This window comes from Artemia franciscana, chromosome 20, assembly GCF_032884065.1.
Source record: "Artemia franciscana chromosome 20, ASM3288406v1, whole genome shotgun sequence".
In the NCBI taxonomy this organism is placed as follows: domain Eukaryota; kingdom Metazoa; phylum Arthropoda; class Branchiopoda; order Anostraca; family Artemiidae; genus Artemia; species Artemia franciscana.
This window is the reverse complement of record NC_088882.1, coordinates 13,955,582-13,982,572: the sequence shown is the minus strand read 5'-3', so window position 1 is coordinate 13,982,572 and position 26,991 is coordinate 13,955,582. Positions and strand designations below refer to the sequence as shown.

Genomic DNA, 26,991 nt, shown 5'->3' with positions numbered 1-26,991 from the left:
ACGTAATATGTCAGATAAATCTAATGAACAGGAACCGAAAAGGTCAAAGAGATTTGCTTACTCTGTTGCATTGAAAAAAATAAGAGCAATAATCTATATGTAATTAGTTTTTTAGGTGTAAATTTTGTTTGGTTTTATTCATGTCGTTTAGTTTTACTGCTGATGATGAACACTGTATATGTCTTCGAAATATCCAGTTAAATTTTATATCTGTTGACTATCAATAAAAAAGTTTCATCCCTACTTTGAACTGTTTTACTTTCGTCATGGAAAGGCAGTGTGGTCTTCGAAGTTATCTATATATATATATATATATATATATATATATATATATATATATATATATATATATATATATATATATATATATATATATATATATATATATATATATATATATATATATATATATATATATATATATATATATATATATATATATATATATGTATATATATATATATATATATATATATATATTATATATCTGGTTTTACATTGAAGATTTTTTCAGCTATGAGTTTTTCAGTAACTTAGTTTCTTTTCTTTGTTTTACACTACATTTCGTTGATGACAAATATCGGTGATTTAGCCTAAATTTTTGCCTAAGTTGTATATTAAGTTTTATTCCCTATCTTCAGAAAATTCCTCATCATCGCCTAATGCTTAGTGTAATATCTAATCAAAAACAACAGTACATGAGTTATCTCGGTTAATCCCATTTCTGCCAGGTTTATCGATCGTAGGTAACCTAGGCCCGTACTCATCAGCCCATATCCTTATAACCCTAAAAATCCGTGATAAAAAAAAGAATAACTGTGAATGCTTATTTACAGTAAATCTGATTTTATTTGGTGGATCAAAATAGGCCATCTTAAGAAGAAAAAATTAGAAAAAATAAAATGATTTTAAAGATTTAAACATGTTCATCATTATTCATTAAACACTGACTAAAGATGCTTTCATCGTCCAACAGAATTTCATGATCCACTGCCACATTTGCGAGGCAGTGAAGTGGCGAATTAAACCCAACCGCGTCCCTGTCATCATCCAAGACAGTGATCTCATTTAAAGGTACGTCATTTTTGACCATTTGATTATATTTTTCATCACTTGGAGTGTATTTGGCCTCAACATAGATTTCGCGAGTATATTCCTCTGAACAAAATGCACCAGCCTCATTTCCATCATTATCATCACCGATAACTATTTCTAATGCAGGATCGGCAAGGATTACAAAATCAGAATTTAAACTGCCATCACACTCATCACCAGATGTTGTAACACTACCTGGTGAAAAATAATTAGGAAGGAATGCTAATTTAATAGAATTTTCGTTCGAGTTTGTTTCAAAATTTTCGAGCTCTTTGTTGGACGAGATCCAAATTGTTTCAACAGCGTCTACATTCGAACCACTGGGGAGCCGAGTTGTCTGCTTTTGCATAAACTCCTTTGTTTCAAGCAAATATTTACAAAATTCACCAATTTTTAGATTACCATTATTTTTATACTCGTGTTTAATCATACGCCATTTAGTCCTAAGCCACTGTGCAGATCTCGCTGCATCCCAGTCTTTGGCCAACATAACCCAATCAATCTCAATTTCATTAGCCGGATTCAGCTCAGCAATCTTTCTCACCAGATTCTTATCATCCAAATGAGTCCACTGTCTCCCACCGAAATTCCGCCAGTTCAATTGCATACACCACTTAGCTCGACACTGAAATTCACTCCGCGTCTGAACCTCCCGAGCTACTGACTGCCAATCAATACCAACACAAACATTACTCCCCAGCTCTGTTCCAGTGACTGCGTGCACAGCAGAAGCCAGCCGATTTTCTTCATCTTCAGTCCACTTACCAGAGCAAAGAGTCTCGAGATTCCGACATTTATCTTTGATAGACGCAGGAGAACGGCCTAGTTGTTTACCAATTTCTTGCCAGTTTCTTCCGTGGATTTTTCTTAACGATTTGAGCTTCTCAATTTCAACATCAGAATATTTCCCAAGGTTGTTTGTTTCGTCGTACATACGAAGTAGTCTCTTATATACAGCTTGCACAGGTCTATTAATACCCTGTGATACCTGAAAAATGTACTATTTGTAAAAAAAAAACATACAATAAATAAAGTATTTTATGCCTTATTGTATAAACATTAAAAATCTACTATGTTCGTGCGAACCTCACAGGAGAAACTTTAAAAAAGCATTGAACATATGTACAAAACTTATATGAAGGCCACGAGCTTCCCAACTATGGGTGCATGTATCCGCTGAGGATACGAAAAAGGATTTCTCGGAGAGCGTGATTAAAAAAAAATATTCCTGTTCAGTTGCCTGATATAGTATATATGTAAAACAGTATTTCAACAATAAAATTTCATTATATTGACACAGAGAAACCATAACCTAGTTTAAAATTTGTGAGATACTAAATTGTGCTCAAACACATTCGGAGCACAGAACTGAGGAATACAAGGTTAACAGTCAAAACATTGAGGTGTTGTAATAGGTTAACATGTTTTTTAACATCTTAATTCTCTTTAAACAAGAGTAAATAAGTAAATCTGATTTTCGCTCGAAAACTCCTTATTAAACCCTTAAGCTGATTTTAAAGCCTTGTCAATTTTGCTTATTGTTGAAGCTAGCACTAAAACCAATCATACAATTTCGTCAAAACTCTGGGGAGGGGGGAGCCAATTTTCAAAATTAAGTGAAAACGACAGTGAAAACTGGTGAATTTTTCACTGTCGTTTTAAAATGCCATAAAGGCAAAGATAAAACGACAGTGAAAACTGAAAAATGAGCCATAAAGGCATGATTAAACGACAGTGAAAACTGAAAAATGAGCCATATAGTTTCATAAAGGTAAAGATAAAACGACAGTGAAAAATGAAAAATGAGCTATATAGCTTCATAAAGGTAAAGATAAAACGACAGTGAAAAATTAAAAATGAGCCATATAGTGCCATAAACGACAGTGGAAACTGAAAAGTGAGCCATATAGTTTCATAAAGGTAAAGATAAAACGACAGTGAAAAATAAAAAATGAGCCATATAGTTTCATAAAGGTAAAGATGAAACGACAGTGAAAAATTAAAAGTGAGCCATATAGTGCCATAAAGGTAGAAATATACTACAGAAAACAGACCCGTTACTGTGGATCCTTGAATTACGCAGCCTAATCTTAGTTTTGACGAAATTTTTGAAGAAACTAAAGTTCATCTGGGGGAGGAAACAAAGGGCTGGAAGGAACCAAAGTCTGGGGGGCAGTTGTCCTCCTGGCCCATAGCAAATTAGGTTCTGATTAAAACTGGCATTTTTGCAGCTTTGAAGGTGATGTATCTTTGCGTATGTCAAACAAAAAGTATGAAAATCCTCACACAATTTGTATTTTACCATATAAAAATCAAGTAACACCAAAAAGCAACATCATTTTTTTAATCTTTTTTTTACGGTTTTTACTGAGTGTAACCGACACTCATCTAGTGAAGAAAGTGCATGAGTTTGTTCACAAAGTGGAAGTTTTTTTCATATCAAACAGTTCGTGGTAACGAACTTTAGTAAGGAGCGACCCGGCTCAATAGTAACCAAAACTCTAAAAAATGGAATTTTGATACCAATAGCTATATCAAAAGAATCGGATTTTAATGCTGGTTTCAAATATATAAGTTTCATCAAGTTTAGTCTTACCCATCAAAAGTTACGAGCCTGAGAAAATTTGCGTTATTTTAGAAAATAGGGGGAAACACCCCCTAAAAGTCATAGAATCTTAACGAAAATCACACCATCAGATTCAGCGTATCAGAGAACCCTATTGTAGAAGTTTCGAGCTCCTATCTACAAAAATGTGGAATTTTGCATTTTTTGCCAGAAGGCAGATCACGGATGCGTGTTTATTTGTTTTTTTTGTTTTTTTTTTCCCCAGGGGTGATCGTATCGACCCAGTTGTCCTAGAATGTTGCAAGAGGGCTCATTCTAACGGAAATGAAAAGTTCTAGTGCCCTTTTTAAGTGACCAAAAAAATTGGAGGGCACCTAGGCCCCCTCCCACGCTAATTATTTTCCCAAAGTCAACGGATCAAAATTCTGAGATAGCCATTTTATTCAGCGTAGTCGAAAAACCTTATAACTATGTCTTTGGGGACGACTTACTCCCCCACAGTCCCCGTGGGAGGGGCAACAAGTTACAAACTTTGACCTGTGCTTACATATAGTAATGGTTATTGGGAAGCATACAGGCGTTTTCAGGAGGATTTTTTTGGTTGGGGGAGGGGTTGAGAAGAGGGGGATATGCAGGGGGAACTCCCATCGAGAATTTGTCATGGGAGAAGAAAACTTCCATGAAGGGAGAGCAGGATTTACTAGCATTATTTAAAAAAAAAAATTAAAAAATAAATGTGAAAAAGCTTTTTCTGCTGGAAGTAAGGAACAGCAATAAAACTTCAAACAAACAGAAATTATTACCCATATGAGGGGCTCACCTCCTTATAATACCTAGCTCTTTACGCTAAATTATTTTTAGTAATTTCAACTATTTATTCTACGGCTTTTGTGATTCAGGGGTCATTCTTAATGAATTGGGATAAAATTTAAGCTTTAGTGTAAAGAGCGAGGTACTGACGATGGGGCGAATCCCCTCATATATGTAATAAAAACATGAGAATACAAAAGTTCTTTACGTAAGCTAATTTATAAGTTACGTAAATCTTTTACCAATAAAAAGATTCGTAAAAAATTAAAAGTTCTAGTTGCCTTTTTAATTAACCAAACAATCGGAGGGCAACTAGGCTTCGCCCCCGCTCTTTTTTCTCAAAATCATTCGATCAAAATTATGAGAAAGCCATTTAGCCCAAAAAAAAAAAATATGCAAATTTCGTTTTGATTATTCCTCTGCGGAGAGCCAAAATCAAAACATGCATTGATTCAAAAACGTTCAGAAATTAAATAAAAAAAACGAGTTTTTTTAACTGAAAGTAAGGAGCGACATTAAAACTTAAAACGCACAGAAATTACTTCGTATATGAAAGAGGCTGCTTCCTCATCAACGCCCCGCTCTTTACGCTAAAGTTTTTTACTGTTTTAAAAAGAAGAATTGAGAGAAAGAGTCAAACTTTAGCGTAAAGAAAGGGGCGCTGATGAGGAAGCAGCCTCTTTCATATACGAAGTAATTTCTGTGCGTTTTAAGTTTTAATGTCGCTCCTTACTTTCAGTTAAAAAAACTCGTTTTTTTTATTTAATAACACTTAGTGGCACCAAGAGTTTTGACGGTGAATCATTGCTTGCTCCTCTTATTAGAAATAAGTCAACTGAACATTATCGCCTTGAAAATAGATAACTACAAAACGAAAATAGATGAAAATGGATGAATATAAAACCTTGCAGTCAACAAAGATCTTTTATTATATTCTAAAAGGTGGTCCAAAATCGTGCAACAAGCCACAAGGAATGAAAACAGGATTAAACGAGAGGAGCATAGTTAGCATGTTGACGCGTTGTGATTGGTCAACGTACGGGTTTCCGCGTTGGCAAAGACAGGAAACAATATATAAAAATCCTTTTTGAACTTCAGATCTGCGGGTAAGGCAGCATAAGTTTTTAAAATTTCTTGTGTCCCTCTCCACTTATAAATCCAGATTTTAATTATTCCAACCTCTCCTCAAAACTTTTTTACTTTCCACGACTACTAATAACAACATTTATATACCTACACTTACAAACAGGTAACTTTAACAACTTTACAAAAGGAAAAGAAATCTTTAAATTTGAGCAGTTGAGCATTTGAAAGATTTGATTTTGGAGCATTCTACAATCAGTTACCCAAATGCAGCATTGTCCAACCAGTTTTGAAGGGTGCTCTTCCGTCACAGGGCACCCCTTCCATGGTGGCACCAAATTACAAACTTAGAAAAACTTTTCTCCCTCTAATCTCCTTCTGCCTACCTTAAATTTCCTCTTCCCTATTTTACTCAATAGCGCCATGAATTTACTAGATCTTTTCTTTACCTGATGTTCCAGAGCAAAACAAAAAGCAATTAGGCGAGTTTTTATCTCTATTTCAATTTTTATAAGTTTATGTTACAACTACAGCCCATTAAACGACTCAAAACAAAGGAAGAAAAAACTAGAAGTGCACAATACACCTTAAATTTTCCAAGAGGAGGAATAGCTCCAAATTTTAAATATATCCATTGTATATGCAGTCTTTTTAAATTTAGGTATATTGATTTATGTCTTTGGCAATTATCAATTTGAGCGTAAAATTATATGTAATGAAATGCAAATATCTAGAGTGGTCAGGGGGGTATTTTAACATAGATTTAGAGCAAGGACTTCAAATTATTTTCTATAATAATCATTTGATCCTCTTATCGTCATCTTAAATAACTAAACACACAAGCTTAAAACCATTTCAGAGAAATTTACTGAATAAACACACATACACGTAGAAAATGGAAAGGGGGGATTTCCTTCACGATCAAGATGAACTACTTCTCCTGATAATAGACTTAGGCTGAAAAAATAACTCTTAGAGGCAATCAGCTCCCTACCCTGGAAAAGTCTAACCTCCTGAATCTTCTTAAAATCAGAACGTAATGTTCACTCTACTGAAAAAAAAAGTTGTCTCTTTTATAGCGCTAATAAATCCAAAATTATTAGACCTTCAGGAATGAATACCAATATATATTAAATTATCAATCCACATTCATTTGTTCTTTTCATTAATTTTTGTTATTATGGCGATTTTTTTCTTGATATTAAGAGGAATGTAAACGCATTGCCCGAAATAAAAAAAAAAATTCTACCTCATTTTTGCTATTTTGTGGGTAGGAAGCTTTGTGGATCTCATTGCAACGAATAATAAACAAAACTCTAGTAAAAAAAAGAACAAAAAACTATTCGTTTGATTTTATAATATTGCATATACAGAAGCTGAAAGACATAGGACCATAAATAGGAGGCAAGCGTAAATCACACTAATGAAATTTCGTTTGGATCTCTAGATGTTTTGTTTTGGGGCATCCATGTATATTTGATTCCAGAGAGGAGTTTCCAAGTTCTTGGAACGGCTTACTTTTCTAAGAGCCTGGTAACAAGCTCTTTTCTTAACCTACTAAAAAATTATGTCCGCTAATATATTGATTGTAGCACAAGTGTGTATTTAGAGACACTGATTTAGGAGATACTCTAAACACTGATATGCAAAGATTGGTTTAGAGATTTAGTATAAGCTCTAAACTTTTTTGTTATACCCTTTTCTTGTTCTGACAATACGTTGCTGTGTTTACAATGACATCGTTGCACAATTCATTGTTATGTGAATAACTTTCGCCCCCCCCCTCCTGGCCGTTCTTTTGACATGCTTTCACCATGAATATTTATCACTTAAACAGTTCAAAATCTGACCTGTACTGGATTGGAAAAAACTAAATTTTCAATAGAAATTAAGTAGTAATTTTTAAACTTAAAACGCATAGGAATTTACTCATATAAAAATGAGACTGAAACAAAGAAAAATACTATGGGTAAGGAAATCATAACTAAAACGAACAGAACTTCACTAACCGATGAAGACATACCTAAATGAACACAAGCTGGCACCAATAAGACAACATCACGCTACCCTTCCAAACCTTAAAGGTTAACATGTCATTTTTGCTTCACTGAAAACTAAATACACTTTTTAAATTGACTACTTTATCCAGCAAATTTATTTTCTAAGACTTTTAATTCTATGGTCCACTACTGTAAGACTTGTGATGCTCATATATTCAGGTTAGAGCTTCGACCAATACATTGCTTCCTTGTAAATATGTAAACTTATTAGAAGAAGTAGTTCCAAGTTTCAGTTTTGGATTCCCTATCAGTTTTGAATGTGTTTTGAAAAGCATTTCGTGCCAAATAAAATAACGTCTTTGGAAATTATATTATTATTAGCCGAAGAGGTGGCTGGAGAACAGAAAAAAAAATTGTAGATTCGGCGTTAGCTTTATGGTAACATTCTACTTATGGTCAGCAGTTCTGACGTGCTGCAGCAAAACGTAGGAGCCCTTATGGCAAACAAGCGATGTATTGCAAATAGAACAGTAGAAGGAGAACATATCTCCCGGAACGGGTCTACACCACTTTTTCACTTGGTGTCTCGTTGCATCTTTCTCTTCCAACAAAGCCTCCTTGAATTTGCTCTTTCCCATTCTTATTCAAACTTAAACTTCAAACCCCAAACTTTAAAAAACAGTAGAGTTAATAGAAAAATATGTAAGCTATAACCAGAAATGCATTCAAATAAGAAAAGGTGCTAGGATGTAGTCTAATAGTCTTATAAATGTATAAGTTAAAAATCGTGCAAGAAGCCTGGCTTTAATGCAGCCTCCTTCGCATTTTGTACTTCAAGCAATTCTCTAAATTTTTTTTTCTCCTTTGTATGTAACAAAGTGACACCCGGAAAAGAGTTTCTTAAGTAATCAACAAAGCTAGCCGAACCCTGCCTTCTCCTAGCCTATTGACTCCAGAGGCAAAGAGGGTGACTCCTTTTCTTTACTAGTCTGTCTGCTCTGTCCAGACAGTAACGCTGTAGCCTATGTAACAGAGAGTTTTGTCTTTCTTAGAAAAGCAAAAACAGGTTCCAAGAATCCCAATTGAAATAAAAAAAAACTGAAAACCATATATTGACAGGCATTGGTAGCCTTCAGGATATGGAGCTTGAAACCAAAGCAAGAAAAGGGACTTGGGGGACCTTTATCAATTTCAGGGACTAAGAAAAACCTTCACTCAATTTTAGGGACTTTGTGGCAACCCTGCCACATCTGCTTTATAACCCTGCTACATCTGTACCAAAATTGGAGGATATATTTCCTTTTAAGTATCCAATCAATTGGCGAGAAAAACAGTAATATGCACAAAAGAAAAAGATTTGTATATGAAACACCAGCTTTCTTTAAACTTTAAATGCTACTTTGGTAGAATAATTCGATGCTTCTGAGGAAGGCAAGTTTGTAGGAATTTCAAATTCAACATTCAGGCTACATTCAGGATACCAAATTCTAATGAGATTTGTCAGGCTTGTCAAAATAGCACAAAACAGGCAATAAAAAAAAAGAAAATTGAGGAATAATCTCTAAAAATGCTGAAAATTCAGGTGACATTGCTCAAAATTCAAACAGGATTTATGCTAAACAGGGGGAATAATGGACAAAGATCTCATATTACTAGACTTTTCCGGAAATCATTTTCTAAAACTAACACCTGTTTGCTTTTGAAGCATATAGTTTTATTACTGCATAACTGAAGAAATATTTCTAATTTTGTTTTCAGTTATTCAGCTTGAGAATTAAAATATTTGGATTGTAATCTACATTTAGACAAAATTTGAATACTCGACCAAAATGTTGGATCAGTAATAGTTTATAATTATTACTATTATAATTATTACTATTAGCGGTAGTTAAAAACAGTATTGCTGCGGAATCACACATAGATGGGGAAGTGAATTTTTTTTCGTACAATTGGAAAATCTGCCTAATATCGATCTTCTATAAGGCTGAGACGATTCTTACCCCCACCATATACTCGCCCTTAAATACACACGTATCTTCACATACCATTATAATTTAAAGACTCTATTTGTGGCCTGTTTTGTTGTAACAAACGTATAAAATAAAAGAAAAAGTTTTTTAGCTGCTAGTAAGGAGCAACATTTTAAGTTAAAACGAACAGAAATTTACGCATATGAAAGGGGTCGTCCCCTCCTCAACGCCTTATTCTTTGAGCTAAAGTTTAACCCTTTGTGACAGCTCTACTTTATAAAACAATAAATAAACTTTAGCATAAAGAGCAAGGCACTGAGGAGGGGGAAAACCCAGTCCATATACGGAATAATTTCTGTTCGTTTTAAGTTTTAATGTTGCACCTTACTTGCAGTTAAAAAAACTTGTTTTTTTGTTTAATTTCTAAACGGTTTTGAATTAATGCATGTTTTGATTTTGACTCACTGTACAAGCATAATTAAAACAAAATTTACATATTAATTTTTTTGGCTGAATGGCTTTCTCATAGCTTTGATTGGATGGTTTTGATAAGAAAAGGGGTGGGGGAAGACGCCTAGTTGCCCTCCGATTTTTTATTATTTTAAATGTAACTAGATTTTTTTACGAACGTTTTTGTTAGTAATAAATATGCCTAACTCACGTACCGAACTTCAATATATGTATGTTTTTATTACTTATATGAAGGGGGTCGTCTCTTGTCAATACCTCGCTCTTTACACTAAAGCTTGAATTTTGTCCCAATTCTTTAAGAATGACCCCTGAATCACAAAGGCCGTAGAATAAATAGTTGAAATTACTAAAAATACTTCAGCGTAAAGAGCAAGGTAGTTTTGAGGAACAAACCCCCTTATATACATAAAATTTTCTGTTTGTTTTAAGTTTTAAAGTTGTTCATTACTTCCAGTTGAATTTTTTTTCAAATTCTTATTGTTTGTTTTTAAATAATGCTAGAAAAGCATGCACCCCCTTCATGGACATTCTCTTCACTCATGATAAATCCCTCCATGGAAATATCCTCCCTCGTAACTCCTCTATCTTCGATCCACCCCACCCCAACGTGAAAAAGTCCCCCTGAACACGTCTGTACACCTCAAAATAGCCAATACTATATGTAAGCAATGGTCAAAGTTTTTAGCTTGTAGCCCCTCCTCCAGGACATAGTTATTAGGTTTATTGACTAAGCTGGACAGAATGGCTACCTCAAAATTTTGATTCAGTAACTTTGGAAATAATATGCGTTGGAGGGGGACTATATGCCCTCAAACTTTTTTGGTCACTTAAAGAGGGCACTAGAATTTTTGATTTCCGTTAGAATGAGTCCTCTCGTGACATTCTAGGACCACTGGGTCGATACGATCACCCCTGGGTAAAAAAACAAACAAACAAATAAACACACATCCGTCTTCTGACAAAAAATACCTAATTCCACATTTTTCTAGATAGGAAAAACCTCTACAGTCGGATTCTCTGATACGCTGAATCTGATGCTGTGATTTTTGTTAAGATTCTATGACTTCTTAGGGGGTGTTTCCCCCTGTTTTCTTAAAATAAGGCAAATATTCTCAGGCTCCTCACTTTTGATGGGTAAAACTAAACTTCAATTTTACACTCAATTTTAGGGACTTTGTGGCAACCCTGCCACATCTGCTTTATAACCCTGCTACATCTGCTACATCTGCACCAAAATTGGAGGATATATTTCCTTTTAAGTATCCAATCAATTGGCGAGAAAAACAGTAATATGCACAAAAGAAAAAGATTTGTAGATGAAACACCAGCTTTCTTTAAACTTTAAATGCTACTTTGGTAGAATAATTCGATGCTTCTGAGGAAGGCAAGTTTGTAGGAATTTCAAATTCAACATTCAGGCTACATTCAGGATACCAAATTCTAATGAGATTTGTCAGGCTTGTCAAAATAGCACAAAACAGGCAATAAAAAAAGAAAATTGAGGAATAATCTCTAAAAATGCTGAAAATTCAGGTGACATGGCTCAAAATTCAAACAGGATTTATGCTAAACAGGGGGAATAATGGACAAAGATCTCATATTACTAGACTTTTCTGGAAATCATTTTCTAAAACTAACACCTGTTTGCTTTTGAAGCACATAGTTTTATTACTGCATAACTGAAGAAATATTTCTAATTTTGTTTTCAGTTATTCAGCTTGAGAATTAAAATATTTGGATTGTAATGTACATTTAGACAAAATTTGAATACTCGACCAAAATGTTGGATCAGTAATAGTTTATAATTATTACTATTATAATTATTACTATTAGCGGTAGTTAAAAACAGTATTGCTGCGGAATCACACATAGATGGGGAAGTGAATTTTTTTTCGTACAATTGGAAAATCTGCCTAATATCGATCTTCTATAAGGCTGAGACGATTCTTACCCCCACCATATACTCGCCCTTAAATACACACGTATCTTCACATACCATTATAATTTAAAGACTCTATTTGTGGCCTGTTTTGTTGTAACAAACGTATACCAAGGTTACTTATAACAAAGAGTTTTGTGCTGATGTCTTAAAAAAACTTTGCATTAAAAAATTAGACATCACAAATCAATGCAGCGGGGATTTGTTTCCGTATCTCTTATCATTACCTCTTTATGCTCCTTACAGATTTTAAGTTACACTTTTAATATGTTCTCTTTTAAACTTTTTTAACGTACATATTATTTCAATCATTTTTAGTTTTTTTCTAGTTTTTACCTTTTTAGGTTACTGACATTTTGTCGCTTAATATTTTTGACTAATGAATGGTTTTGCCATTCTGATATTGTTGTTTTTGGTATTCTTTTGCCAGTTTTTTAGTTGTTTGCTTTTTTATGATTATCTTTTTTTTGGTTTTATGACTCCGTAAAAATGGAATTTTCCAAAAACGGAATTTTACAGCAGTAGCAATTAGTATATTTGAAACAGTATTAAATTATCCATAGTCAACTTACAATGAAAATGTCATGCTAATTGGAGAACAATAACTTTTCCCCTACTTTGCAGTGTCATTAATTGCTACAGCCCATTTTTTTTTCGTTCTTATTTCTTCCCTAGTTTTGTTTTTATTCCTTAGTTTTGTTTTTATTTCTTAGTTTTGTTTTTCTTCCTTAGTTTTGTTATTTTCTTCCTTAGTTTTGTTTTGCCTAGTGTATATCCCCACAAAAAGTTACAATCTGATCGGATACAAAACAAACAGAAGCTTATCCTGGGCATCCCCAATCAGAACATCAATATTTTTTTCAATAGTTTTCGTCATCATTGAGTTACCCTTGTCCCTGTCTGCATACCCTGTAAGTTAAAATAAATAAGAGAAAATAAATATGTTCTGCCCAAAAGGTATTGCTTCAAATACTTTGTCTTCATTGAGATTTTTCTGGCCCTGTCTACATGCCGTTTAAGTTTCGAGCCTATCAGAGCTGAAGCAAATTTTAGGATCATTTTCGGGGGCCATGAATTGATGTGGTCAAAACTAGTTCCAAATATTGCTCTTTTTAAATTATGTTGGTTTCCTTTAAATATAATTTAATTTTGAGAACTTGCTTTATTGCTTTTTCTTAGTAGCTAAAACTTAGGACTGGGAATCAGGAACAAGTTTAGTTTTTAAATTGTTAGTAAAGTCAAATTATTTAAGCTTCAACTTGTCTTATTTTTCAACCGATGTAGAATGTTTTTTGCTTTCCTTTCAGCAAAGCTAATCTAAAGCACATTTTTAGTTCTTCCACCATCTCCAAAATTTTTCATACGAAAATATGGCTTTCCAGAATGTCTCTGACAAATTACCGTTAAAGGAAATTTATGATTTGTAAATGTGTTGACGTTCGTGTATTTGCGAATGCTACGTTTGTAGATTCCAGCGAACCCAATTTTAATTTGGGGATATTCAGGCACAGGGGAATATATAACATACATAAGTATTGAATAATGTTTATTAGTCCAAGTTTTTGCCTTAATGCTGACATTACATTAACTTCATAAATTTTTATCGGCATATTCTGAAAACTTTAAATTTTTTTCTGTATTTATTTCTTCGGCATTAACTATGATGTAAATCATACATGATTGTAGCTTTGAGAACTGAATTTTAGAAAAATAATGAAAAGCACTTATGTATACTTTAGCTTTTGAACAGCTGATTTGAAAATAAAGATGTAAAAGAAAATGGCTACCTTTTTATAAAAGTTCTTCCTCTCGTCTTTTTTGTATTTGAAAATAACTTCAGCTGGATCGGCAATATTGTTTTCTTGGCAAAACATATCAACATTCTTGATCAAAAGGTCTATCTCTTCCACGGTCCATATACCTAGTTTGTACCCGGCAGCTTTAACGGCAGTCTTGTTTCGAGTTGGGTTCCATCCTGACATTGATGGATATGCTTCTTTTTTCTTTCTATAGGGTAAATACTTATATAGTTTAACGACATTCAGCTTCCGACAAAGAAAAACGTAAAAAGAAAATCAGTTACGTTAATTTTAGTACAAAATAAAACAGTAGGATCTAAGCCAATACTAGCAATAAATGAAGAATAAGAAAGCAAAGTAGAAAAAATAACAAATAATAAGACAAACAACAACCAGGATATCAATTTATAGTTTAAATTGGAGGTAGAAGTTCAAAAGTACTCCTTTCTTGGATCCCCTAGATCCAAGAATGATTTACAATCCTGAATTTTACGTACATAAGACCCCAACTAAGTATGACTTCTGTCTACACTTCTCCTCAAATCACTCTCCTTCTTTCCAGTGACTCTGTCACTCGCCAGAAACTTTGGAAGATCCTAGAGAATGACGGAATGCCGCTGAAGTTTGTTGAGCTGATGAAGGCATACTATGACGCGTCAGTGAGCCGAGTTAGAGTCTATGGCGAAGAAACAGAAGAATTCCTGGTTGAATTCGGAGTAAAACAAGGGTGTGTCCTCTCTCCAACTCTGTTCAATTATTGCATCGATTGGGTGCTTGAAAATACTCTGTCGTCTTATCCAGGAGCACAGATCAGACAAAATCTCTCACTGACTGACTTCGATTATGCGGATGATGTTGGCCTTCTGTGAGACCGCATAGAAGCCCAAAACATGCTTGACAACGTGGTGGCCTGGGCAAACCTGATCGGCTTGAAAGTCAGCACAGAGAAAACAAAATTCATGGCTATTAACCACGACACAGGACCGTTCTCACTAACTGTCAACCAAGTTCAGCTGGAATAAGTCAACTGTTTCACATACCTAGGCTCCCAGCTTTGTAATGACGGATATTCCGATGCTGATATCCAACAGGTAATACAGATAGCGCAGACAGTCTTTGCCTCCCTTTGGAGACCCTTACGGAATCGCCGCGAAGTCAGTGTCAGAACAAAAGTTCGAATCTACATGGCACGAGTCCGCACCGTTCTCCTTTACGGATGCGAAACATGGTTGGTAAAACTAAAGCATGAGAATACACTGAAGGTATTTGAGCATACTTGTCTGCGAAGAATTCTCAGAGTATAGCTACGTGAACGTATCTCCAACGCGGATATACGTCGAATGTGCAATATTCAGAGAGATGTTGCACTCAATATTAAAGAACGCCATTTGAAATGGTTGGGCCATGTATTACAGAAACCGCCAGAGTACTTGCCTCGCCAAATACTTCTAGTTGAGCCTATTAGCTCCTGGAAGAGATGCCAAGGAGGACAGAGGAAGAACTGGAGGAATCTGGCCAAGTCAGACCTTGAACCTATTGGGGGTTTCAGAAAGTTCGGTCACAGATGGTCAACTCAGTGGCTCGCTTTTGCAGACCAGCTGGCAGAAGATCGGACAACATGGTCCAAGAAGGTCTCCAAGATCATCGATGCCGGGCGAGATGGAAACGCCAGATTCCCGCCACAAGTACAAAGTAAGTACAAGTGCTCTCCTTCCATGAAAAAAGGCTTGATCATTCCTTTAAATTGACAAAATTTTAAAATTTTCTTTGTTCAGTCATGACATTATGCAAGATACATCATTCTATAGTGACCATCCCATTGAGCCTGTGGACCATATTATAGAAAAAGACAAAAAAAAACTGAGAAAAAGCTAACCCTCTTTGTTTAACTTCATAGGTGAAACAAAACAAAAATTCCACAACACTATATCAGTGTTGTCTTGCCGATAAAAAGAGAAAAAAAGTCAGTCAGTCTTCACTATCAATAAACAAATGAAACTCAAAACGAACAGAGATGACAATAAATAGCCAAGTCAAACTCAAAACGAGCAAAAATTAACATGAGTAGGGCTGATAACCCCTATACCCTTCTCAAGATCAGATTACAACTTGCGCTTTACTGAAAGAAAAAAAAAACAATAAAAACAATAAATGACCGTAGATTATCAGTTAAGTTGATATTTCTTCGTTAAGGTTTTGATAATTTTTCATTTATGAAAGCAAGAAAGGTGAAAACATTTCAAACATATTTCGTTTTCAGTAAAGCGCAAATTGTGTTCTGGTCTTGAGAAGGCATAGGGGTTATCTGCCTTGAGTAGATAGGGGTTATCTACTCATGTTAATTTTTTGTCGTTTTGAGTTTGACTTGGCTATTTATTGTAATCTCTGTTCGTTTTGAGTTTCATTTATTTATTGATAGTGATTTGTGGTAGTTTCACGCTTGGAAGGTTATTGGACTTTATTTTTGCTCATTCTTGGCTTAATGGAGATTTTTACTTTTCTTGTGTGAAAAACTTGTCTTGTATAGAAAGCTTTTTGAATTAATTCATGTTCGTTTTTTATTGACATAGTCTTTTTCATGGAAAAAATTATTCCATATCTTTTCAGTTTCATTCTAAAAGAATCCATAGTTTGGGTTGCTATTTGCATGTTGGAGAAACTTTTTCAGCAATTTTTAATCCTAACACAAACAGTGTAATTTAAATTTAACTTTATGGCTTCTGAAGTAGTCCTGAAAGAGAAAAACCTAACATCATTCCCAAAAGATTCTATCTATGCTCTTTGACAACCTGGATACGCTTACACTCTTTTATTTATTTAAATTGTAAGAGCAGAAGTAGTAATAGTAGTATTCCCAAAAGTTTCAACTTAACACCCCCAGTCGGTCTCGATATAACACTGGGGTGTCCTATTGGCAACCATTTAACACAATGCCTTTTGATTTATTGTAAAGCAACATTTAGTTTTAAAGTACAATGAGCCAATTGAATAATCGTGGGGGGGGTGACATGCCTAATATCCCAAAGGCATAGTTCTTGGACTGTTCTATTATGCTGAGCAAAATGGCTGTCTCAAAATTTTCGATGGATGCGTTTAGAAAACGAATGGGCTTGAGAGAAGGGCTGTTTTCCCTCCAATCCCTTGTTACTCTTAAAAAGGGCATCAGACACTTGCGATGTAATTGGAGTGCAAGGGGGAGAACTTCCCCCTTCATATATCTAGCAAAAACATTTTACACAAGTAAAAACAAAGTAAAAACATTTTAGATGTATTTTGTTTACAGTAAGTACAAATTATATTCTGGTCTTGAGAAGGCATGGGGGTTGTCAGCCCTACTCATTTTAATTTTTGCTCGTTTGGAGTTTGACTGGGTTATTTATTGTATAATTTAAACAAACAAAATACGTTTAAAATGTTTTAACTTTTTTTTAAATTATTAAAACTTAAGGAATATATATATCAGTATAAGTAGACAAAAGTGACAATCCCCAGCCATTTTTTTTCAGTGAAGTGCAAATATTTTCTTGTCCTGAGAAGGTATGGGGGTTGTCAAAAAAAAATTTCCAAACCTTTCACCCATACTGAACAAAATGACTATCTAAAAATTTTGATTAGATATATTTTGGGATTTGATCGGCGAGGGGGGAAGAGGCTTGTTGCCCTCCAATCACTTTGAAAAGGGCACTAGTCCTTTTGATTTCCAATAAAATGAGCCTTTTTCGAAGTTCCTATGAACACAATGGCCATCTCAAAACTTCTATCAAATGTATTACTTGAAATAACGAGGTATGAGTGGTGGAGGGGAGGGGGGGTTATCCACCTTCAGATTACTATGAATCTTAAGAAGGACACTCAAATTTCTGATTACCAATACAAACGATCATCATTTCTATAGCCTATATACCTTATATGCCCCAGGGCATAACTTACCTTGTTCTGAGGGCTGTGGGGGGGGGGGGTTCATCCTCAAAGACATAATTTCCGGTACTTTCAATAACGTTGCACAAACTGGCTATCTCAAAATTTTTATTGATTGTGTTTGGGGATATGGTGGGGTGGGAGGGGGTTTAGTTGCTCACCAATCAAATTTTTACTATTAAAAAGGACACTGGTCTTTCCGATTTCAAATCGAACGATCTGTTTTTGAAGTTTCTATTTCAAAAAAAGGTAAGGGTTCATCCTCAAAGACTTAATTTCCGGTCCTTTAATTACGTTGAACAAAATGGCTATCTCAAAAATTTTAATGGATGTGTTTAGGGATATGATGGGCGTGGGAGGGGGTTAGTTGCCCTCCGCCCTCCAATCACTTTTGACTATTAAAAAGGGTACTGGCGCTTTATTTTAAATCGAATGAGCTATTTTTGAAGTTTCGATGACAACAAATGGCTATATCAAAATTTCTATTAGACACATTTTGGGTAAATATGAGGTTTGGAGGGTGTATCCACCCTCCAATCACTCCAAGTCTTAAAAAGGGCACTAGAAGTTCTGATTACAAATCCAATGAGCCCCCTCCGAAACTCATTTGATCACTCTTCCTGTACATACCTTATGTGTTCCAAGGGCTTGACTTACAACTCTTGCCCTGAGGACTGTGGGGGGGGCATCCTCAAAGACAAAGTTTCCAGACCTATCAATTACGTTGAACAAAATGGTTGTCTCAAAATTTTGATTGGATGTGTCTGAGGAAATGGTGGGCGTCGGAGGGGGGGGGGGGGGGTAGTTGCCCTCCAATGACTTTCGACTATTAGATAGGACACTGACTCTTTCAATTTAAAATCGAATGAATTGCTTTTGAAGTATCTATGACAACAAATAGTCATCTCAAAATTTCTATCAGACGCATTTCGGGAAAATGCGAGGTCTGGAGGGGATATCCACCCTCTGATCGCTCCAAGTCTTAAAAAGGGCACTAAAAGTTCTGATTACTAATCCAATGAGCCCCACCAAAGATCATACGATCACCCTTCCTATATATATACCTTATATGCACCCAGGTTATAACTTATAACTCTTGCCCTGAGGGCTGGGGGAGTCATCCTCAAAGACATAATTTCCTGACCTTTCCATTATGTTGAATAAAATGACTATCTTAATATTTTTATTAGATGTGTCTGCGGAAACAGTGGGCGTGGGAGGCGGGTTAATTGCCCTCCAATCACTTTTTATTATTAAAAAAACAATGGGCCTTTAAGATTCAAATCGAATGAACTGTTTTCGAAGTTTCTGCGACAACAAATGGCCATCTCAAAATGAAAATCAGATACATTTCAGGAAAATACGAAGTATGGGGAGGGGGGGGTATCCATCCTCGGATGACTCTGAACCTTAGAAGAAGCGTTAGAGCTTCTGATTACCAATCTAATTCACCCCCTCCAAAGTTATACGATCACCCTTTCTATATATACCTTATATGCCCCCAGGGCATAATTTACAACCCTTGCCCTGAGGACTATAGGGGGTTGCCATCCTCAAAGACATAATTTCCAGACCTTTCAATTACGTTGAACAAAATGGCTGTCTCACAATTTTTGTTGTATGTGTTTGAGGAAATGGTGGGCGTGGGAGGGGAGTTGGTTACCCTCCAATCACTTTCTACTGTTGAAACGGGCACTGCCTATTTCAATTTCCAATCGAATGAGCTGTTTTCGAAGTTTCTTTGACACCAAATGGCAATCTCAAAATTCCTATCAGATGCATTTCGCGAAAATACAAGGTGTGGGGGGGTGTCCACCCTCTGATCACTTTGAATCTTAAAAAGGGAACTAGAACTCCTGATTACCAATACGATGAGCCTCCTCTGAAGATTATATAATCACCCTTCCTATATATACCTTATATGCCCCAAGGGCACAACTTAAAACCCTTGTCATGATAGCTCTGGGGAGGTTGTTATCCTCAAACACATAATTTCTGGATCTATCAATTATGTTAAACGAAAATGGCTATTTAAAAATTGTGATTGGATGGGTTTGGGGAAATCCGAAATTTCCACCAGATGCATTTTGGGAAAATATGAGGTGTGGGGGGGGTATCCACTCTCTGATCACTCATAATCTTAAAAAAAGGCACTAGAACATCTGATTCCTAATCCAATGATCCATTCCAGAGTTTTTACGATCACCCTTTCTAAATATACGTTATATATAGAAGGGCATAACTTATAATGAGAAAAACACAACAAACAATTTGTTTCTTAAGCTTTTGATTATTTTTTATTTATGGAAGTAAGGAAGGTGAAAATATTTCGAACCTATTTTGCTTTCAGTAAAGTGCAAATTGTGCTGTGGCCTTGATAAGGCATGGGGGTTTTCAGCCCTACTCATATTAATTTTGGCCTGTTTTGAGTCTGACTTGGCTCTTTATTGTAATTTCTGTTCGTTTCGAGTTTCATTTATTTATTGATAATGACCTGTGGTAGTTTTACACTTGGAAGATTATTTGATTTAATTTTTGCTCATTCTTGGCTTAATGGAGCTCTTTTCTTTTCTTTGAAAAACTTGTCTTGTGGAAAAAGTTTTTTAAACTAATTTCTGTTTGTTTCTTATTGATATAGTCTTTTTCATGGAAAAAAAATTTGTATAGCTTTTCAGTTTTATTCTATAAGAATCCACAGTATGGGTTGTTATTTGTATGTTGGAGAAACTTTTTCAATAATTTTTAATCCTGACATAGACAGTATAATTTTTAATTTAATTTTATACCCTCTGAAGTTGACCTGAAAAATAAAACCTAATGTCATTCCTAAAAGATTCTATATATGCTATTTGACAACCTGTATACACTTACACTCTGTTTATTTATTTAAATTGTAAGAGCAGAAGTAGTAATAGTAGTATGTCCAATAGTTTCAACTTAAAACCCCTAGTTGTTCTCGATATATTGCTGAGGTGTCTTATTGGCAACCATAAACGTAATGCCTTTTGAGTTATTTTAAAGCAACATTTAGTTTTAAAGCATAATTGGCCAGTTACATAATTGTGGGGGGTTGACATAATTAATATTCCTAAAGACATAGTTGCCTGACAGTTCTACTATTCTGAACAAAGTGGCTGTCTCAAGATTTTGACTGGATGTGTTTGGAAAATGAATGGGCTTGAGAGAAGGACTTCTTGCCCTCCAATCTCCAAATGCAAGGGGGAGGACTTCTCCATTTATTTATCAAGTAAAAACATTTTAAACAAGTAAAAACAAAGTGAAAATATTTTAAATGTATTTTTTTCAGTAAAGTGCAAACTATGTTCTGGCCTTGAAAAGGTATGGGGGTTGTGAAAGACAAAATTTTTAAACTTTCTACTATGCTGAACAAAATGACTATCTCAAAACTTTGCTTAGATGTGTTTTGAGAATTGATGGGCTCAATGCGGGGGGGGGGGGAGCTTGTTGCCCTGCAATCACTTTTGGATAATAAAAAAGGCACTAGTCCTTTCAATTTCCAATCAGATGAGCCTTTTTCGAAGTGAACGGCAATGGCCCTTTCGATTTCCAATCGAATGAGTTGTTTTTGAAATTTCTATGACAACAAACAGCCATCTCAAAATTTCTATCAGATGCATTTAGGGAAAACCCAGGGTGTGGGGGAGGGTATCCACCCTCCAATCACTCTGAATCTTAAAAAGGGCACTATAACTAATGCCAATCCAATGAGCCCCCTCTGAAGTTTATACAATCACCCTTTCAAAATGTACCTTATATCCCCACAGTGCACAACTTAAAACCCTTGCAGTGAGGGCTTTGGGGGGGGGCATCCTCAAAGACACAATTTCCTGGCCTTTCCATTACGTTGAATAAAATGGCTATCTCAAAATTTCTATTGGATGTGTCTGGGGAAACAGTGGGCGTGGGAGGGGGGTTAATTGCCCTCCCATCACTTTTGACTATTTTTAAGTGACATAATTTTTTGACCTTTCAATTACGTTGAACAAAATGGCTATTTCAAAATTTTGTAGGTGGGTTTCTTGCCCTCCAATCACTTTTGACTATTAAGAAGAGCACTGGACCTTTCAATTTACAATAAAATGAGCTATTTTTGGAGTTTCTATGACAGTAAATGACCATCTGAAAATTTTATCAGATGCATTTCAAGGAAATACGAGGGAGGGAGGGGGTATCCACCCTCTGATCACTCTGAATCTTAAAAAGGGCACTAGAAGTTATTATTACCAATCCCATGAGCCTCCTTCAAAGTTTACATTATCATCTTTCTATATATACATTATATGTCCCCAGGGCATAACTTACAACCCTTGCCCTGAGAGATGTGTGGGGAAGAGGGGGGGTCATCCTCAAAGACCTAATATCCGGACCTTCCAATTAGGTTGAACAAAATGGCTATCTCAAAATTTCTATTGGATGTGTTTGGAAAAACGGTGGGAATGGGAGGGGGGTTATTTGCTTACCAATTACTTTTGACTATTAAAAAGAGGACTGGCCATTTCAATGTCCTATCAAATGAACTTTTTTTGAATTTTTTACAACAACAATCTCAAAAATCTGGCCATCTCAAAAATTTCTATCAGATGCATTTCAGGAAAATACAAGGTGTAGGGGGGCGGGGGGGGTTATTCAGCATCTAGATCACTCTCAATCTTAAAAAGGACTCTAGAACATCTGATTTACAATCAAGGGAACCAATTTTAAAGTGGTAGACATGGAAGAGGGGTTAGTTGCCCTCCAATCACTTCCAATCAAATGAGATCTTTTTGAAGTTTCTAAGACAACAAATGACCATCTCAAAATTTATATCAGATGCATGTTGGGAAAATATGAGGTGAGTGTGAGGAGGGGGAGTATCCAACCTCCAATCACTCTGAATCTCAAAAAGGGCACCAAAACTTCTGAATAGCAATCCAATTAGCCTCCTCTAAAGTTTATACAATCTCCCTTTCTATATGTACCTTATATGGCCCCAGGGCATGACTTAGAACCCTTGCTCTGGGGGCTCTGTTTCTTAAACTTCAAAATGAGCTCATTTCAAAGTTTCTACAACAACAAATGGCCATCTTAAAATTTCGATCAGATGTATCTTGGGAAAGCACAAGGTGTGGGGGGGAGGTATCCACTCTCTGATCACTCTGAATCTTACAAGGGGCACTAGAACTTCTGATTACCAATCCAATGAGCCCCCTCCAAAGTTTATACAATCACCCTTTCCATAGGCTATATACCTTATATGCTCCAAGGGTATATCTTATAACCCTTGCCCTAAGGGCTCTGGGGGGTGTTTGTTATCCTCAAAGACATAATTTCCGGACCTTTCATTTACATCAAACGAGATGGCTATCTTTTGATTGGATATGTTTGGGAAAATTGTGGATGTGAGAGGGCAGTTAGTTGCCCTCCAATCCCTTTTGACTTTAAAAAAGAGCAATAGCCCTTTCAATTTCAAACCAAATGAGCCTTTTTTGAAGTTTCTATGACAACCTATTCTAGCACCTTGAACTCACAACAAATACTTTGTTTGTAGCTCAGGGCAATATCCACATTTCAGAGGGGGATGGCTGCAAAATATATTGAAGAAAATTATTATTTTTAAATAAAATTTGAAACTTTATTTCAAGATAGGGAGAATATGTGGTGTAGAATGTCTTGTAGCATTTATTATGTCATTTATATTTTATTTATTTGTGTGTGTGTGTGTTTCTAGGGGTTGAATTATCATGAGATGGTAAGATAAAATCTAATAATGGTGGTGGGGGTGATGTCAACCCAAAAGGCAAACATATTAGACATTTCAAAGTTTTTGAATAAAACAGATATCTCAAAATTTGATTTGACATCTTAGTGGTTAGAGGAGGACCAGAAATCAGAAAAGGAACCAAGAGGAAGGCTGATGGCCATCTGGCAGCTTTTGGCCTTTAAGGAGGACACATGAAATTTCAATCAAACGATTCCCCTCCCAAGTTTCTAAAATAGCTCCTTTTATTCAAAGCAAATGGAAAAAGTTTTTGGTACTTTTGGTTCCTTTTTTGGACTGCATTTCGAAGGAAAGCAATATTTCATCTTTTCTGCCTTGGGGTCCCCTTTGACTAAAGTTTAAAATAAGTTTCAGGCCAATCAGAAAAAGTCAGCATTCTTCTAGCCTCTTTTGTCAGAGGAGGAGCAAATCCTTTTAATTCTTTGTTTTGTATTTTAGTTCCCTTGGCCCAACGAATTACAGCTGTAAGTTTCAGATTGACATGAAGAAATTTTTATAGCTCATTGTCAGGCCTCTAGCCCCTTCCTACATCAAAATATTTTTACCAAGAAAATATTCCCTGAAAGTTTTATACCACTGGACTTACAAGATCAAACACAGCCACCTTCTTACACTAGGACAAAATTCTCCCTTTGAGGCATCTGCCCCCTGCCTACACAATGTATCACCCCCTCTCCTTCCAAATAGATGATGCACACTCACACATCATTGCATACAATTGTATGAAATATGAACCAAATTAGTTTAGTTAAATGATGCTTTAAAATAAACATCAGAACAGTAGTGTAGTTTTGTGAAGTTCAAGGTGGGGGGGGGGCAAGTAATAGTCAACTTTCCTAAATCAAGTGAAAATGACATTAAAAACTGAAAAATGAGCCATATAGTACCAAAAAGGTAAAGATATAGAAAAGAAAACTGACCTGTTTCTGTGGATACTTGAATCATGCAGGTTGATCTTAGTTTTGAAGCAATTTCTGAAGAAACTAAATTTTAGCTGGGGGGGGGAGCAAACTGGATCTTGGGGAGGGGTTCAAAGTGAGATCTGGGAGGGGCAATTGTCCCCTCTGTTCCATAGTAAATGACACCCCTGGATAAGAAACACTTTTTCTGTAAAAAGAAGGGAGGAACCACCCCATACTACTAACAACTCATTCCAACACCAAGCTGCCAGAGACCAACAAAAACTACACATGCTCCTCCTATATCCCATTCTATTAAAGGCCCCCCTTTTTACACCCTCTGAAGAACTTCCAATTTCCTTTTAATCTTTCTTTATGATGTCCTCCCACCTAAGAAAAGGACAACCTGCTTTCCATTTAGCCCTAGATGGTGGGCCAAAAAGGACAATCTGTCATCCTCCACCTGCACAATGTGCCCTAGCCATCTCAACCTTTCTTTTATTATAGCACTAGAAAGTGGAATTGAACCACATTTTTGTACAGCCTACTGTTTGAAATACAGTCAGTCAGTCAGGTACCCAAAACAATCTGTAGGCAATTTCTCTGGAAAGCATCTAGCAAATCTTCATCTGCTTTTTGGAGCACCCATGCTTCAGAGCCATATTTGACCACTGTCATCATTGCACCTTCCAATATTATAATCTTGGCTTGCAGACTTATCTTACTATTCTGTCAAAAAAAAATTTAACTGTGAAGAGCCACCCTGAGCCTTGGCTATTCTATTTTTAACATCTTCACAGCTCCCTCCATCTTTACTAATAATACAGCAAAGGCAAGTGAAGCTGCCCACCTGATCAATCTTTTTATTACCAAATGTCATCTTTACATCTTCACTTATTCCTAGCCTTAATGACTTAGTCTTCATAACATTAATTTGATAACCTGTTCTACCATCCTGAACTTGCTAAATCTCTAAAACTTCTAAAAGTTAATTCATTTTGCTTATACTTCCATCTAATATTCTTATAAATCATCAGCATAATCTAACACCAGGACAGTTTTTCCTCTCCATTTGATTCTGTGGTCTCCCATTGCCCTTTCTGTGATCCTTAAGACAAAATCCATCAAAATAATCCATATAAAGAAGGATAGAACACAACCCTACTTAACTCCTTATTTAATACAAAACCAGCAGCTAAACTCATTTCTTATCTTAACTGCAGAAGTGTTAGTCTCATACATAGCACCATTAATTTGGGTTAGTCTAAATTAAAGGACATGATATACTAATTCCTACTCCCCTTCCTATATTTATCTGAAGGCCCATGGAGATTTAGTTGATTTGGGCCTTGAAATGTGGTCTTTCAGACTTATGGCACCCTGCCCTGCCTAAACAATAACCCACTGCCCATCCTTCATAATAGCTGATTTGTAATTATGCATTTCTTTGTTCTTTTTATGTATCTTAATTCCCTGATGCTCAAATTCATGTTTTCATATTTAGGCCTTGAAATGTGGTCTTTTTAACATCTGGCACCTCTGCCCTACCTACAATATGACCCACTGCCTTTTCTTTACAATAGGTGATGCACAATAATGCACTTTTTATTTCAATTCCTAATGCTCAATTTCACATTTGGGGAGAATTTTTCAACATGGAATTTTTGTGGATATTTTACAGGGTAGAATTGTCAAAGGAATTTTCTGTAAGGGGGGAATAATCTGGACCCCTTAAAAGACAAACAGTAAACAAGTGGTTGAAATTTATATATATATTTATATATATATATATATATATATATATATATATATATATATATATATATATATATATATATATATATATATATATATATATATATGTATATATATATATATATATATGCCAAGCTAGACTACCATCTCAATACTTTCCCTATTTGTAGGAGTTAAAAGATTAGATAGTCTATGTGGCAAGTCCAGTCATCAGTTTATTACTTCCATAAAAAACCTATCTAGTTCTGGAAACTACATTGAAACATTTTAAAATACTTAGGCTAGGCTACATCTTTCCTAAATGTGATATGGTTTACTTAATACAAGCCCCCTCACCCCTTCCATCTAGTGTTCAACTATGAATTTCAATTCATAGTATTCAACTATGATTTTCAATTCATAGTGTTCAACTATGAATTTCAATTCATAGTTGAACACTAGATGAAAGGGGTGAGGGGGCTTGTATTAAGTAAACCATATCACATTTAGGAAAGATGTAGCCTAGCCTAAGTATTTTTAAATGTTTCAATGTAGTTTCCAGAACTATATAGGTTTCTTTATAGAAGTAATAAACTGATGACTAGACTTGCCACGTAGGCTATCTAATCTTTTAATTCCTGCAAATAGGGAAAGTATTGAGATGGTAGTGTAGCTTGGCAATACCTTCCTTGGGTGTTCAAAAAACCCATCTACTTCCAAAGATAGTAAGGCACCCTTCAATTGAAACTTTATTAAAAAACTCAAAGCCTCATAAACTTATTGAAATTACTTAGCATGTGGACTATCTTTTGGGTTTTTTCTTAATGCTGTTGATGACTCATCAAGCAGATCCATTTTTCAAGTTCTTCGTCTGCTTCTTCTATAGAACGACAAGCGTTTTGTTATTGCTATTAGTGAATACGCCAAT

General features: G+C 35.4%; 1 protein-coding gene across 3 annotated transcripts; it reads right to left on the bottom strand.

Annotated features, from left to right (window-relative positions):
- Positions 1-826: 826 nt before the first annotated feature.
- LOC136039777 (cyclin-D-binding Myb-like transcription factor 1) lies at positions 827-26,991 on the bottom strand. Of its 3 annotated transcripts, none has more exons than XM_065723644.1 (4): positions 26,854-26,975; positions 24,351-24,413; positions 13,722-13,941; positions 827-2,083 (listed from the first exon to the last, which is right to left on the bottom strand). In XM_065723644.1, the coding sequence occupies exons 1-4, from the start codon at positions 26,916-26,918 to the stop codon at positions 917-919; spliced, it is 1,515 nt and encodes a 504-aa protein (XP_065579716.1). In that variant the 5' UTR covers positions 26,919-26,975; the 3' UTR covers positions 827-916. The 3 variants fall into 3 exon arrangements, with proteins under 3 accessions (XP_065579716.1, XP_065579717.1, XP_065579718.1); XM_065723645.1 differs by having other exon boundaries at positions 24,351-24,404; positions 26,854-26,930; XM_065723646.1 differs by lacking the exon at positions 24,351-24,413 and having other exon boundaries at positions 26,854-26,991.

What these genes read in the sequence shown, in the direction of transcription:
- LOC136039777 (XM_065723644.1), bottom strand. Translation starts at nt 26,918, where the DNA reads ATGGATCTGCTTGATGAGTCATCAACAGCATTAAGAAAAAACCCAAAA. An exon ending in AAAGATAGTCCACATGCTAA is followed by an intron (nt 24,414 to 26,853) that starts GTAATTTCAATA and finishes GCTAAAATTTAG; the next exon opens with TTTCTTCAGAAATTGCTTCA. An exon ending in GGAAGAACTTTTATAAAAAG is followed by an intron (nt 2,084 to 13,721) that starts GTAGCCATTTTC and finishes TACATTTTTCAG; the next exon opens with GTATCACAGGGTATTAATAG.